Raw genomic sequence first — 15469 nt, 5'->3', positions numbered from 1 at the left:
CCCCCCCCCCCCCGGGTGAAACGCACGCCGCGCTCCGAGCTGCATCCAATCAGAGCTGCAGCAGTGAGCGCGTCATCCTGTTCTTTATTGAATTCATTATTGAATAAAGGTACATTTTTTGTTCACATTTACCTGTTTATTAAAATTGCTGTCAATGTTCATTAAAATAAGCCCTCCCCTGAAAATAAGCCCTCTGGTGTTTTTCTATCCAAAAAAATTTAATAAGACAGTGTCTTATTATCGGGGAAACACGGTATGTTGTCATTATAACGAGAACTGACCCAAGTATTTTTAATCTTCAATAAATATTTTTATCACCTAAGAAAGACAAATACATCCTTAGCTTTTGACTTACAAATACCCAATCTGTACTGTTGTTGTTTGTCCTTCATTCTGAAGAGGACCAAGAACGTCAGGAAGGTAATATCTTGACTTACAAGTGAATTGGACTTAAATGAGGAAGGGATGTGGAAAGTTACCAGTCTCACTCTCTCCTCCAGAGTCATCTAGGTGCAGGAGAAATATATATAGATCAGGACTAGAATGGAGGTGGCCTAGGATGCACTACTTCTTCATACAAATGTATGAGTTGTGTTCTTGAAAATGGTTTAGTTGACAGGATTAGCACATACTTGAAAAGGACAAGGCACAAACATTCCATTAGCTAGGCCATGGTGTCTTCAAATGTAACTGTCAATATCCTATTCTCAAAGCTAAGTTTAGTAAGAACTAAACAAACAAGCAAGAGAATGCCCTTCTTCTGCTTTCTGGGAATGAAAGTATTTTATGCTCCATTTCACCAATGCCTCCATCCTCTATGATGTTGGAAAGCTAAGAAAAGATACAAAACTTTCTATAAAATTATTATTCAAGGAGCATGGAGCCAAGATGGCAGAGTGAAAGCAGGGATTCACCTGAGCTCACTCATAAATTCCTTCAATTACCTCTAAAAAGTGAATCTGCACAAATTTTAGAGTGGCAGAATCCAGTAGGAGACAGAGTGTGGCAGATTTCCAGCCCAGGTCAACAACACAAAAAAGCTACAGTTAGGATGCAGGGCAGGATGAACACAGTTGGTGGAGCACAGTTTGTGGTGCCCGTTGGCTATACCAACATAGACCCAACTATAGTGGAGCCAGAGTCAGCCCAGGTAAGATGATTCAGCACCACAGGGGTGATTCCAAAACCTCTCACCAGGACAGGGGTCTGCCAGAGAAAGGTGAGAGACAAGTGCTTTAAGACAAATGTTTAAAAATCACCTACCTGAACTTCCAGGAGCCAAAATGGCAGAGTAAAACACAGTTGTACTCTTCCCCTCTTGTGGACCTTGAAAAACCCAGAGAATATTGACCCAGTGTAAAATGCTCAAAGAGTAGAACCATGGGGAGGCTTGGGGAACCTTCAGGAAGAGTGTGACAATCACTATGCTGTGGCTGCAGTGGACCAATGCAGGATGTAAGGCAGACCAGTGGGAGATTTTGAACCCCAGGGTCGTGGAGGCAGCAAGCACTAACACCAGAATTGCAAGTGGGCCTTCACACAACCAGCACACCCTGGCCAACAGTGGCTGAGCCTGCCTGAGCTCTAGCCCAGGAGTCAGAAGGGGGAAACCTGAAGTGACCAGACCACCCCTCCCTCATGCATTACACTGTGAGCTTCATTGTAACCCCAGGAAACACCAAAAGTCCTGGCCTTGGCCTCAGTATAGGAACTCACCAGATAGCTCCAGCTCAGCAACAGGAGAGCTAGAATATTATGGAGCCTCTAACTAATAGAACCAGAGACCACAGAACATAAAATCAGTAACCAGGCTCCTAATTCCCAGCACAAGCCCCAGAAGCAAAGATTCACTTTAAAACCCAAGAAATGAGAAATCATGATGGGAAAAAAATAAACTATTTATTCCAACCAAGTTGGAATAAACAAAGACTTTAGAATTCTTTTATGGTGAAAGGGAAGAGCAAGGTTCACATTCAGAAGAGGTCAGCATTGACACTATATCCACATCTGAAGCCTCAAGTGAATATGAACTGGTCTCAAGCCTAAAAAGAATTTTTGGAAGAGCTCAAGAAGGATTTTAAAAGTCAAATTAGAGAGGTAGAAGAAAAACTGACCAATAATTTTAAAAATACAATAGGCAAAATGTAAATAATTTCACTGAAGAACACAACTTGTTAAAAAGTACAATAAGTCAAATGGAAAAAAAGGTACAAAAACTAACTGGAGAAAAAAGATCCTTAAAGTAAAAAGTAACAAAATGGAAAAGGAGGTACAAAAACTGAGGAAAACAATTCTTTAAAAATTAGAATTAGACAAGTTGAAACAAATGACACTATGAGGCATGAAGAATCAGTCAAACAAAATCTAAAGAATGAAAAAAATATAAGAAAATATAAAATCTCACTGGAAAAACCATTGACCTGGAAAATAGGTCCAGAAGAGAGAATCAAAGAATTATTAGTCTACCAGAGATAGCCATGATGAAAAAAAGAGCCTGGACAGTATCTTCCAAAAAATCATCAAGGAAAATTGCCCTGAGGCCTAGAACTACAGGGTAAAATAGTCATCAAAAGAATCCATTTTAACCTCCTGAAAGAGATCCCAAATTGAAAACTTCAAGGAATACTGCAGCAAAATTCCTAGAATTACCAGGTCAAGGAGAAAATACTGCAAGCAGTCAAAATGAAACAATTCAAATATCGTGGAACTACAACCAGGATCACACAGCACCTTGCAGCTTCTACATTAAAAGATCAGACGGATTGGAATATGATATATCATAAGGCAACAGAGATTGGACTACAACCAAGGATCAACTACCCAGCTAAATTGAGCATAATCTTTCAGACAAGGAAATGATCATTCAATAAAATAAGGGACTTCCAAACCTTCCTGATAAAAAGGCCAGAGCTCAATGGAAAATTTGATCTTCAAATATAAGACTCAAGAGAGATATAAAAAGGTAAACAGGAAAAAAAGAAACATAAGGACACACAAAACTTGTTAATCAATGAGAGCAAACTATTTACATCCCTATATGGGAGGATGATAACTGTTAATCATAAGAACTCTATATTTATTACTACACTTAAAACAGATATACATAGATAGAGAGTGTGGGTATGAATTAACAGACATGATGATAAAAAAACTAATTAAGCATTGCAAAGGGATTGCAATGGAAGAAGAGGAAAGGAAGAGGCAGAAAAGGGTAAACTTCATCACATGAAGAGGCAAAATAACATATTATAGTAGAGGGAAAGACAGGAGGGAGATGAGCATTGTATGAGCTTTACTCTCATTGGTTTTGGTTCAAGGACAGAAAAACATACTCAGTTAAGTAATTTAATGTGAAGAAACAAAAACTTATTATAGTAGATGGAAAGAAGGGAGAGAGAAGAGCATCGTTTGAGATTTACTCTCATTGGATTTGGTTCAAAGAGGGAATAACATACTTAGTTAAGTATAGACATCTAATATACCATACAGGCAGTAGGAGGGGAAAGGGGAAAGAAAAAGGATTAGAAGGAAGGTAAAAATTAGTAAGGGAAAAGGGTAGGAAAAGGGAAGAAGGTTGATAGTGAGGGAATATTGAAGGAGGCAGTGGTCAAAAGCAAAATTCTTTTAAGGAGAAGAAGGGAGAAGAGAGAAATAAAAGCCTAAATGGGGGGCGGGGGGGAGGAAATGGGATGGAAAGAAAGACACAGATAGTAATCATAACTGTGAATGTGAATGGGATGAACTCTCCCATAAAACAAAGGTGGAAAGCAAAATAGATAAAAACCATAATCCTACAATATTTTGCTTATAAGAAACACATCTGAATCAGGGAGATACACACAGGGTAAAGGTGAAAGGCTGGAGGAGTATATATTATATTTCAGCTAAAGTAAAAAAAAGCCTTGAGAATCTATGTTACTTATGTTACACCAATTTGGTTTAAATGAATATCACTCTTAAAAGTTTTGTTATTGCTTTTAGGATTTACAAGACAACTTATAGCTAAGTTAAAGTAAAGTAGAACAGATTTTGCTACTTTGATTCCAATGTATAGTCATTCCATAGCCTAGGCCAGAGTTAAAGTAGTGTCTGAACTTATTATAAGTAAAAGATTCAATTTCTGAAATATCTCTTTCCTCCAAAGTGAATATAATCAGAGCTTTGTGTAACAAGGATGTAGGTCTACTATTCAGTTGTAAAGTTCTAGTCAGGACTTCTTTTGTCTATCAGCTTCCTGGAATTACAAGCTAATTAATTCTAATTATATTAACATTAATCCTAATAATGATAATTATTAATATTCACTTTACTTCTACCCACTAGACACAGCTTTCTGATATGCTATTATTGTTAAATGATTTTTCGTTTCCCTTAATATTGAGTCAGATAAATATTCTGTGTACATATGCCAACACATATTGATACTGCTAAACTTAAAAATACTCAGAATACAGATCTTTTTAACCTTTTTCAGATTTTACAAGCTCTTATGACATAGAGGCCACTACCTATATTGCAATTCGTTCTTCACTTCCTAGGTCTCTTTATCGAAATAATGTGACTATTAAACAAAAGTTCAAGTTTCTCCAACTTTTTACCAAAATATTCATAGAACTACATGAGCTTACTCTTATTTTCATCAAAATGCATATACTCTATGTAACCATATGTTATAGTTTTCTGCTTCTATGGGCATTCTGACACAATTGAATGCTGATAATATTCCTGCCACTAGCAAACTTATTTCAATCTTTCTGTGATCATTTTTTAAATAATATTAATTACAGACTTATAATAAAGATATTACAACCTAGTTGCTAAAATAAAAAAGGGGGAGCAATTAGCTGTATTAGCTACTGCTTTATACACCCAAAATACATTAGCTAAATAAAAACATTGCTAAAAATGAGTATATACAGGCAGTAAAACAATGTGAAAGGTGCAGACTCCCCAAAATGAAGGTAATGTGGAATTTATTACTGCAGGGGTGAGGCTGTGCTTATATATTTTCCAGAAGCTGGGAAATAACCAGCGAGGGTGTCAGAAAAGAAATGTCAGTGTGTGTACTCCGAATCACCCAGAAAGATGAAAAAGCTCCAGTAGCAGCAGAAGAACTCACAGAGACAGAACATGAGGATAAAGAAGAAGAGGTCTCCTAATGCAACCAAAACAAAAAAGCTATGCCCAGACTGAACATTTTTATATCCACCCAAAGAACTGAAAAACCTGGTATCTCAGGATTTGTGTTTCTGGTTCCATCATGATTTATGTTTTGATACACCTACCCCTGTTGCATCACTTGTTTCATATATAACTGTAATTGTGACTACATGTATTTGACCCCCTCAAGCCTTCCTTACTTCTAATAATGTAAATCATTTACAAACGATATAAGTCCATACTACAATTTATTGGAAAATATACCTTGCTTTAACTGTACTCTCAAACAATGTATTAGTGTTTATGATGTCATACTGTTCGTAGAACTACCCTCTTTTGATTTCAGACTTCGGGGGAACCTGCACACAAGTGACATCTGGACTTTTTTAATCATGGGGCTAATTGCAACTGTATCTTCTATTCTCCTTCTCCAATGTAGTTATGGATACATCTGCCTGTGTATGACACTTCTGTATGGAATATTGTGTGCATTCATTGTACTCTTGCTCAATGTATATCTAGTAGGGATTTGTACTATTATTTTGTCTACTATCATTGATAATTTCAACCACTATGTCTTTGTATTTAGGTAATAAGTTAGACACTCTCAGCAAAAATTAGATGTTTTAAAGGATACTAAAATTTGTGAAAGACAAGCTTGCAGAGACTGAGTTTTGTTGAAGTGTGATTATAGATTTCATCCTATTTGTGTTGTACCCGTGAAATATAATAGGTTTAATTATGATTGGCAAAAAGTTAAAAATTGTTTGTTAGGGATTAAATGCCTCCATAGGAGTGGTTTTGGCGCAATTCAATGAATTGATTTCCCATATCAATGAGGCCTCCCTGGGTAAAATTGCAGTGGCCAATTTGGCACAACAAATTTAGGGTTCATTTAAAGAGTTAAGTCCTTTGCATTGGCTATATATATTGCTTTCACCCCTTCTTCCTCTGGTTATATTGTATTTCCTTGCGATTTACATTGTGAAGTATGTAGTAGGTATTTTTTAAACAAACACTCTAGGCCTGGCCACCCACCTCATTATCCTTTTCCTCATGATTTGTTAATACTATATAATATGTAATGAATGGCTTTTTGTTTATGTTAATTATCCCCCCATCTGTTGCCCTCTCATGCAGACATCCAAAAAAATCCCATGCCTTGCAGGACTCAAAAGAATTGGCACCCTGCGCCTAAAAGGAAGGGGGACTTGTTGGGGCCTTGTAATGGGAATGCAAATTTGGAAGATCTTCCCTGCCCCTAGGCTAAAGTGCACCTGAAGCCTGGGGTGGGAGACTTGTTTTTCAGTAGATACTTTGTGATTGGCCAGTGGGTCAAAAAGGTTGTTACATTCTCTGAGCCAGGAGAAGGCTATATAAGCCCTGATGTGAGGCTTTGTTTTGGGGGCTCACTTTGAGAAGTGTTCTGTGATTTGATCTGTATTCTGGGAAGCTGTTGTCCAGGCGCCGCCCCCCCTTTGAAAAACCCAGATGTGGAAACCCAGATGTTGACTGGGTATGGATGTAATGGCTGGACAGTTTGGAAATCTGTCTACTTGATCTGTTTCTGTCTTGATAATTCTGCCTGTATACTTTGAAGTTCAGGGTGCTGACCTTATTCCCCTGAACAAGGTAAATGATATATGTCTGACTGATTAAAGTGAGCTTGTTAACCCATTTTGAGTTGCTTTCCTTTATCAAAGCAGATCCAAGAACCTGTGGTAGCAGCAAACCCTGAGGACACTTGGGGTGCTTGCTGCTACAGGCCTGTAGCTCCTCTTTGGGTTTCAGGCAGCTTCTCTGAATTCAGGTCTGACATAACAAGATACAGAGCAATCAGCAATATGTGCTGATCTCATCTGTAGTCAGGTTGTGTGCTGTCACGCAATTTACCCTGTTACCTTGAGACTAATCTCTGGGACAAAGGGTAAGTGTGCAGGAGTACGCAAGCTGTTCTGGACACAGCCTCCCTGTTCTCTGATTGGCTCCCCCTACCTTCCCTCATGAGCTGTCCACAAGCTCTGCAAGGGCACTTTGGGGATTTAAGGGCTGAAGCAGGAGGGGGCTGGAGAAGATAGAGGGAGAGATGTAACAACAGGCCTGTCCTGCCAATAAAGCTGTGCCTCTTTCCATTTCCACTGACTTGACTTCTCCTTTATGAGACCACCCAGGACATGTCTGGGTGCACACCAAGGGCCAGGAAATGGAGGCTACGATTCAGCTAGAAACCTTGGGGTCACAACAAAGCCTCACAAATGCTTAGGTGCCTTAAGAGTCTACCCAATATGGCGAATCTTTAATAAACTTTATTTTACTTTGGCTGAAAGAAGGCTTGAATCTAATTCATTAGGCAGGACCTGGCATCGGTATTTTGGAGTCTCGAACACCCTTCAACCTCAACATTTTAAACCTCTACAATATTACATCCTTATGAAAATTCTGTTCCAGCAAAATTGTTTACACAATTCATCCCCCATGATATAAGGAATGTACTCCCTTCTCCCCTCTCCTTTTCAGAATCCTAGTCTCCCTTCAAAGCTCAGGTCAGGTACCACCTACTCTCTGAAACCCATCCTGATGCCCCAGTTGTTAAGTTTCTATCCCTCCTCAATTTTTCTTCTACTACATTCCAATAGAGTAGAACGTAAGCTCCCTAAAGCCAGAGGTTCTTTTGCTGTTGTTTTTGGTGGTGGTGGTGGTGTGTGTGTGTGTAGTTGTATATATAGTTAATTCAGTAGGGTCCAATAATGTTGAAGTTCAAGATGACATAAGCTTTGAGAACATAGGGCCATTTTCATACAACAATAAGTCATCAGCATATAGCAAAGAACTCATGGGCTTGTAAAACTATGAGCAGCAGGAACTAGGTTAAATCTATAACTAAGAAATGTTTAAGAAAATAAATACAACATAGAAATGTTAATTTGAGATTTTCTAAGTCAACCTACAGCAGGCAGGGATCCATTTCTTACTGGAGTTTGGCAACCCTGGTCTGGAGCATTCTCAGAGTCTTTTCTAGAACATTTTGGAAGAATCATGTCATTTTTGTTTTTTAACTTTGGTCAGGGTTAAGGATCAAATGATGAGACAGTACCTAAGTACATATAGTACATTTAGGCAAGCAGCGATATACTTATTATGTAATAGATTTAGTGGATACCCTCAAGGACCTCCTGGAAAAAGGCAAAAAATTTTCTGACAGTTTCCCATGCACCAGGTGAAAAATTTACCAATTAATTATTAGAACTTGAAGTCCAGGTAATCTAGGGCAAGGTTAGGGATTCCCTGACTGTGCCCATGAAAACAACTCCTACTTTTGAAACCTACAGAAACTGTGCTAGAATTTTCCAAATCATCTAGTTCAAATTCTTCCTTTTGTAGATGAGGAAGCTTAAATGACTTGTCTAGGAGCTTAAAGGTAATAAACAGTAGAGTCAATGTCAGGGTTCTGTAAAGTTTGTAGAAACACTAGTCTACTACTTGAAGAATACGAAGAGTACAAGCCATATGCTCCAACAATGACAGACTGATTGCCCCATTGTGGGTTCCAAGACTCCATGGAAGAATTTCTGTGGGTTAAATGTTAGAGAGGATCCTTCTTGCCATTTTTAAACTTTAGCCTGTCACAGTCTCTCCTTAGATTCCCATTCTTTCCACCCATTTTACTAACTTACAAACCTAATGGTTCTAAAAATATGACACAATCTAATCTATACCATTTTCTTTTCCTAATATTATTTACTGACTTTTGTTTTTCATGTGTTTATTATTTTCCCAAGTTTCTTCCATTTCTATTCTTCATCTTTTTTTACAGAGTTTGGGGAGGGGGGACAATTGGTTTCCAATTGAAGTTTGAGATTAGGAACCTCATCCCTTCATTCCAACAAAGGGGTCACAGCAAGGACAGATGAGTGAAATTCAAAGGGAGACCAACTGTTTTCTCATCTTCAACAAACTTCAAAAAAACAATAGTAGCACTCAAAAAACAAAAAAAGTAACCTAATAAACAAAATCCTCATATAAGGAGGTGGTGAGAGTCATCCTTCTGGCTAAAGTAATTATCCATTCACAGATGTATTTATTTTAAATACCAGCAGTTACCACTTAATGTAATCCTACCAGAAGTAAAATAGTATCAGGGAAAAACAAATATAAGCACTCTTCCAGCTGTTTCATTTGGTCAAGCTTTTCTTTTATTCTTTTCCAGCTGATTATTTACAGGAAAATACTCATAGCCACCTTTTTGCAAACCATACAAAATGGAAAGATTAGGCCAAAAAAACTACAAATGCTCTAAGACAGGAAAAAAATGTACTGGTTCAAACAGGATAGCCTCCTTTCTAAATAAAACCATGAGTAACAATTTCTAAGGCAGGAGAATTCCATGAAACTTTTACTACCTTTTTGATATTTCTGCTGTGACACTTCCACTTTCATTGACAAAAGGATTTAATATTAAGGAAAATACTGTATTTTCCCTCTGAAAAAAAAGTACCATATTTTCTCCTAGAAAATTCAGCCTCAGGAGTTGAGTTAAACCCATCACAAGACAATCATTAGTTCACAATATAGTTGGCTATTAAGCCTGTTAAACATCTAACAAGGTGCAATAGTTTCAGTTCTGAAACTTCTATACTTTTATTAAAGAGCCTGTAAATTGATTTTGAAGCTGGTTTATGGGTTTGCAAATTTAGCAGATGCTCAGCCTCTGCAAAATCATTTTCCTTTACATCTTTCTTTGAACATAGCTTATATCTATGTCCCCAAACAGTGATGCAGGAAAAAAAGGGAAAAAAAGACAACTAGGAAAACTTCGTTTGGAGCAAAAAATTTAACCATCTTTTGCTAAGAGAGTCTGATGACTACAGGCAATATCAGTCTGGCTTGAATGCCAACACAAAGTGGGAGGGGGAGTATAGGTCTACTCCAGTACATCTGTGTAAGAATAACTTGAGATCTCAGGGACACACATAGAGCAAATCAAAAAATTGGCACCTATCATGGTTAAGTAAGGAAAGAGCTATTTTCTTTTTTATGTTCTATCCTCGCTAGACCTATCAAACCAAACATCTCAACATCATAAGGAAAAACTAACTGAAGGAAATTCCAGCCCTGTGTACTGATCCTTTCATTCATACGAACCAGTGGTCACACTTGCACCAGTGGTCGGACTTGCACGTGTGTTAGAGGAGGGAGCCAGAAAGGACCCAGGGAGAGCTCGAACTAAATCTTTGCCCTGGGATGCTGTGAGCAAGATTTAATACACGTTGCCCATTATACACAGCCTATTATTATAGGAATCTCATTGGGACGGGAGGGGAGCACGCCCTTCTTGAGAGATGACACATTCATATTTTTTAGCTTCCAAACCATCGGTATCATTCCAGGAACCAGACCCTTACAAACCCCCTTCTTCCTCCCCAACAGGACAAGCTCCAGAGAGCATTTCTGCTGCGATAGAGGATCCCAACTCAAACTTTCGGGGGCGTGGGGGGGAGGGTGTTAGGGAATGGGAGAGGTACTGTTACTAGTGACTAGTACTAGAGTGAACTCCAGGGAACTTCCTTCATTTGGTTCCTAACCACGACACGTGCGAGTCCTAGGTCCTGAGAGGCAGCCTGAAGGGAAGCGCCGCCGTGCGCGCAAATGGGGACCAGCAGCTAGGAGCTGCTAGGGTTCCGGGGAGCTGAAGGTACTGGAGGCAATCAAGGAGGGAAGCGAAGGCTTCCTGCAATTGGAATGAAAACTGGTCCCCCGAGGTGCTCCGAGGAACAACTTGAGAGATTTTCCCTCTCTCCCTTTCCTTTTGTGTGGGTGTGTCTTAATGCGAAGGAAGTAATGCACTGGGAACACATCTCCTAAATGCTCCTAGGGAAGACGAAATCTCCGAAAGTATAGCCAGGACAATGCCTCAAAGAAGAGGTGTCTCAGTATAGGCACTAATTTCTTTTTTCCTACATTGCTCCATCCATTCCATTCCCATTCAATCAAGCCACGATCAGGGGCCACCCACTCCCACATATGCCCCAGTTATGACTACAGGCTCATTTAAACAAAGGTTTTCTCCTGAAAATTCTTAGAAACCTAAGGTGCTGTCATTTAAAATCTTTTACAATCCGTGGTGTTTCATCACTTGGAGGAGGGTGAGAGTTGTAAGGGGAAAAGATAAAGGAGAGTTAATCATATTCCTAACAATAGGTCTCGAATCCGGAGCTGTCTAGAGTAAACAAAAACTATGGGGTGAGAGTGGGATGCAGTCCTAGGAAGCTGAAAAAAAGTCCCTGAACCTGTTTAACAAAGTTCCCAAGTCTACTCTGCTCGAGAATGTTTGCTAAAGAAGGGGAAGAAACAGGTGAGTTTCCCCTCTGAAAAATAAGCAATAAATGGGACACGAAGTTCAGGTGGAAAGCTACTTGAGTATGTGAGAAGGTAGCAAGTCACTTACCAGCTTTACAGGGATCCTTATAATCTAGCGTCTCGGTTTTATCCTCTTCGTGAAAAGCGTAAGTGTAATCATAATCGAAGCCAGAAGAAAGCCACATCTCCTCACCGAAGATCAACGCCAAGGCCAACAACCATAAGGTCAACCTTTGGAATAGTATTTCCATCCCCATCCTCCTCACGAGGAGGGAAAAAAAAGGAGAGGGACTCGAGTAATCAGCCACCTACAATCCACGTTGATTGAAAGGGGCGGGGAGGACAGTTTCTCTTCTCCACCTAGAGCCTCCTCGGCGAGACTGTGGCTGCTAAGTGTCCAGAGACGAAGGAGACGAAAACATAAGGGAGAAAAGGGATTTTTATGTGCGCCCCCACCCTCTTTTGAAAAGAAAAGAAGGAGCTCGTGTGTGGGTGGCTAGGCAGGTAGGGAGGGAGGTGGATGGGGAGGTGCGGGAAGAACTGGCTCGGAAAAGACAAGGGGAGGCGGTCCTAGTCCAAGTCGGGTCTCCGCAGCGCCCCGCGAATTCTGCCTGTCAGAACGTCTCCGCTTCGGGTTAAACCTCAACCAAACTTCGCGCAGCAGCCTCTCCTCCGGCCTTCCCCAGAGGAATGCCAAATGCCCCGCTGGGCTTGGTGTGTCTCCGACTCCTAGTCGTAGCTCCTTCTGCCAAAACTCCGGGGCTGAGCCCTTCTACCATAAGCCGCCGCCCCCTCCTGCTCGTACTGCTACTTCTGCTCCTGGAAGATGAATCCGGTCTGCACATCAGCACATCCGAACTGAAAGGGGAGACAAAAAGAGAGGGGAGAGTAATTTCTACGCCAAGAAAACCTTAGAGTCCTGCAGCAAAAAGAGAACTGCTGAAAAATGGGAAGGGAGGAGGGGAAGCGGAGGGGAAGGACGTGAGGTAGGCATGGCTGTCTTTTCCTTAAGCTATTTTCCCCTCTTCCTAATTTAAAAAAAAAAATCTTAAAAGCATCTAACCCAATCACTAACATCCTGCTTACTTATTCATACAATGAGGGTCAGGATTCGGACTCCAGCCTCCGATCTGGCTCCTTTGATAGACTTAGACAAACACAGATTCACGCACTCCCACAGTAACATTTATCTCCATTTATATTTTAGTGAAGATTAAAGATGACTGTGAAGTCTGTGCTCACCAGTGCAAAGACTAGGTATGTAACAGTTTAGAGTGCCAAGGCCTTGAAGGGCGGGGGAAGAGAAGCGTAATAACTTAGCTACAAATTGCACGCTCCCCTCTCCCCCCGCCCCCCCAATAAAGCAGCAATGAGTTTTTTTTTTCCTACACTACTGGTTAATGGTAGCTCTGGGAAGGGGAGGAGGGGAGGGGAGGGAGAAGGAAGGCAGAATGTTCCAACCTCAGCGGTTTAAGGAATGAGACAGAGACCATTGATCTCCCAACTTTTTTGCTATGAAATTGCGAAGCTCAAAACTGAAAGTAAGAAAAGAAAAAATCAAAATTATCAATCCAGATTCCAGCAGCAGGAGGAAATATCAAGATCTTGCTGTTGCTTTTCCTCATTTTTCACGTGGGTGAAAGAAAAAAGGCATTTCTGGGTTTGCCTTAGAAACAACGTTTTTTCTAATATTGACAGACTCCAAGCGGGATTATTTGGAAGCAGGGAGGATATGAGAGCCTCTAAGTGCAAGAGAGGTGAACGAAATTAAACCGGGCGACCAAGATCAGCTTAGTAAGAGCCACACACAATTCAACCGATCATCTTAAAGACAAACAAACGTTGGGGGAAATGGGGAAGGGGGGGGAAATAGCCAAGGCAGTATCAAATCCCCCATTGTGAGCAATTCCGAAATTGTTCTCACATCTGCAAGTAGTTTCAAAAGGAGGTGAGACTTTTCCGCCTCCTCCTCTAAATTGCCAGGGGCCTGGGGATTGGGAGGAGAGAAGTGATTGGGAGTCTTCAAGTTTGTAGCCTTTTTTAAATGTCAGCTGCAACCTAGACTTATTTGAAACTCCATTCTTCAAATACTAATCTTCCACTGCTGACTTCCTTGATACCATCAACACAGAGGGACTCACAATCAGAGAAGAGCCTGACAGGAAAAGGAAAAAAAAAATTAAGTAAATATATCTGTATTTATTCAGCATTCGGAGATTCACAAAGACCCTGTGAGGGAGGTAGTGCAGGTATCACCCCCATTTTACACATGATAAAACTGAGACTTGGAGAAGTGAAATGATTGACCTACATAAACAGTGTATCAGGCAGAATTCAACTTCAGGCTTTCCGAGTTCAGGACTGTGATAGTAATGGCAATTTTAAAGATTCCCCTGTATTGGCTTGGTTTTCAAATTGATTGTGTTAAAACCCAGAGCTTGTTAATCCCACCTGTGGGATGGACTTGTTGATGTAAAAAGAGAGTCCTGAACTGGGAGGAGCAGGTGACATAGATTTGGAGAGACAAGAGAGAGGCAGAAGAACTTTTTGGAAGCAGCACCCTCGTGGAGGCAGAGAGAGAGAGACTGAGAAGGATTGCTGGGGGCCACTTTGAATCGCCCTGGACTTTTGAGACCTGCCCCTGGAGCTGCCAAGGACTGAGGAGACATGGCTGTTTTGCTGGTACTTTGTCTGTCTGTTTTGATGTTGTTTTGCCAGATTTGTCCACTGGTGAAAGACAGTCCTGTTGAAGAAGTCCTGGAACCTGGCTGTTGGCTAAGAAGCCCTGAGACTGTCCTGCAGACAGAGTGAATACTGTCCACCGGTGAAGGACAGTGCTGTTGTTGCAGGGGTCTGGAGACTGTCCTGCAGACAGAGTGAATGCTGTCCACTGGTGAAGGACAGTGCTGTTGTTGCAGGGGTCCGGGAACCTTTCTGTTGGTTCAGAAGCCCTGAAGAAGGATTTTCTTGTTGTATGTTTACAGAAATCCTGGGAGAGGGTTTTGCTAATGTTTTCAGGGGTTCTAGGACTGTCCTACAGACAGAGGATGAATTCATGAAGGGACTGGCAATGTATCTTATGGCCTTGCTAAGCCTTGTCTCCCCAGGAACTAAGATTGCTGAGAACTTGCCTCCTGTCTAGATGAAGAAAAGACCTCCATTTGGGTATTAAGTGCTCTGCTTAAACTTGATGTAACACTGGGGTAGATTCAATTGTGATCCAGGGGTGGGGAACTTTTGACCTTTTTGTGTTCTATGGTTGAGCAAATGAATGTACTTTACTTATGTTTGGAAACTAATCTCCATTTGAGAAGAGGGACTTTGTGGTGGACTAAATGAAGGTACAGCCTAGGGGTGGAGTAGTATTTAGAACCGGGACTTTGTAATTGATTGAATGAATGGAAGGTCCTGGGGTGGGGTAGTACTTGGAGATTATTTAATCACACTTAGCAAATGCTGTATTTTGAATGATGTCATGTTTTGACCTTCTCTGTTCTTGGTTTGTCACTGAATAAAATGGAGAGCACCTATGCTGGTATTTTGAACCTTGGGAAGTTGCCTTTCCTTGGCATTACATTACAAGGACTTAAAGGAAAAACAAAAAACCTAAAGTTTTCTGGAATATCAATCAACCAAAGGTATACGGAATCCTACTTTAGAGACATTTCTGTTGAGTTAAAATAATTTTTGCAATTTAAAAAAATTCGTCTTCCCCCCCCACACTTAGTAATAAAAGCCTAATAAATGCATGTTGACTGACAAACATTTGCAACTAAAAGTGAAGGGAAAGAATGCTTGTGTGGAGGGTGAAGGGAGTAGGCCAGGGGTGGGGAACCTTCAACCTTGAGGCCCCACGTTCCCCACTCCTGCCACCATGCAGATGTTACTATTACAAAGAAATGGTACTTTAGTCCCTTTTCCTCTACTGAAGTAATTGATGGGTCTTCTTTAT

The 15469-nt window shown here is 40.6% G+C and overlaps 1 protein-coding gene across 2 annotated transcripts in view; it reads right to left on the bottom strand.

Moving 5' to 3' along the window:
• TLL1 (tolloid like 1) overlaps positions 1–15138 on the bottom strand; it is a 341130-nt gene extending 325992 nt beyond the window's left edge. Inside the window, exons 1-2 of one of the 2 annotated variants that reach the window (XM_069105653.1) lie at positions 12604–15138; positions 11606–12375 (exon numbers count right to left, since the gene is read on the bottom strand). In XM_069105653.1, the coding sequence (XP_068961754.1) occupies positions 11606–11774 (169 nt within the window). In that variant the 5' untranslated portion in view covers positions 11775–12375; positions 12604–15138. Of the gene's footprint in view, positions 1–11605 lie in introns of both variants that reach the window. The other variant, XM_069105652.1, reaches the window with a different exon arrangement.
• Between the last annotated feature and the right edge of the window lie 331 nt (positions 15139–15469).

The sequence above is a fragment of the Petaurus breviceps genome, unplaced genomic scaffold (genome assembly GCF_028583685.1).
Source record: "Petaurus breviceps papuanus isolate PSGF00001 unplaced genomic scaffold, PetGlider_PUasm1.0 76, whole genome shotgun sequence".
NCBI lineage: Eukaryota > Metazoa > Chordata > Mammalia > Diprotodontia > Petauridae > Petaurus > Petaurus breviceps.
Note: the sequence above shows the minus strand (reverse complement) of the source record. Positions and strands in the feature narration are given on the sequence as shown.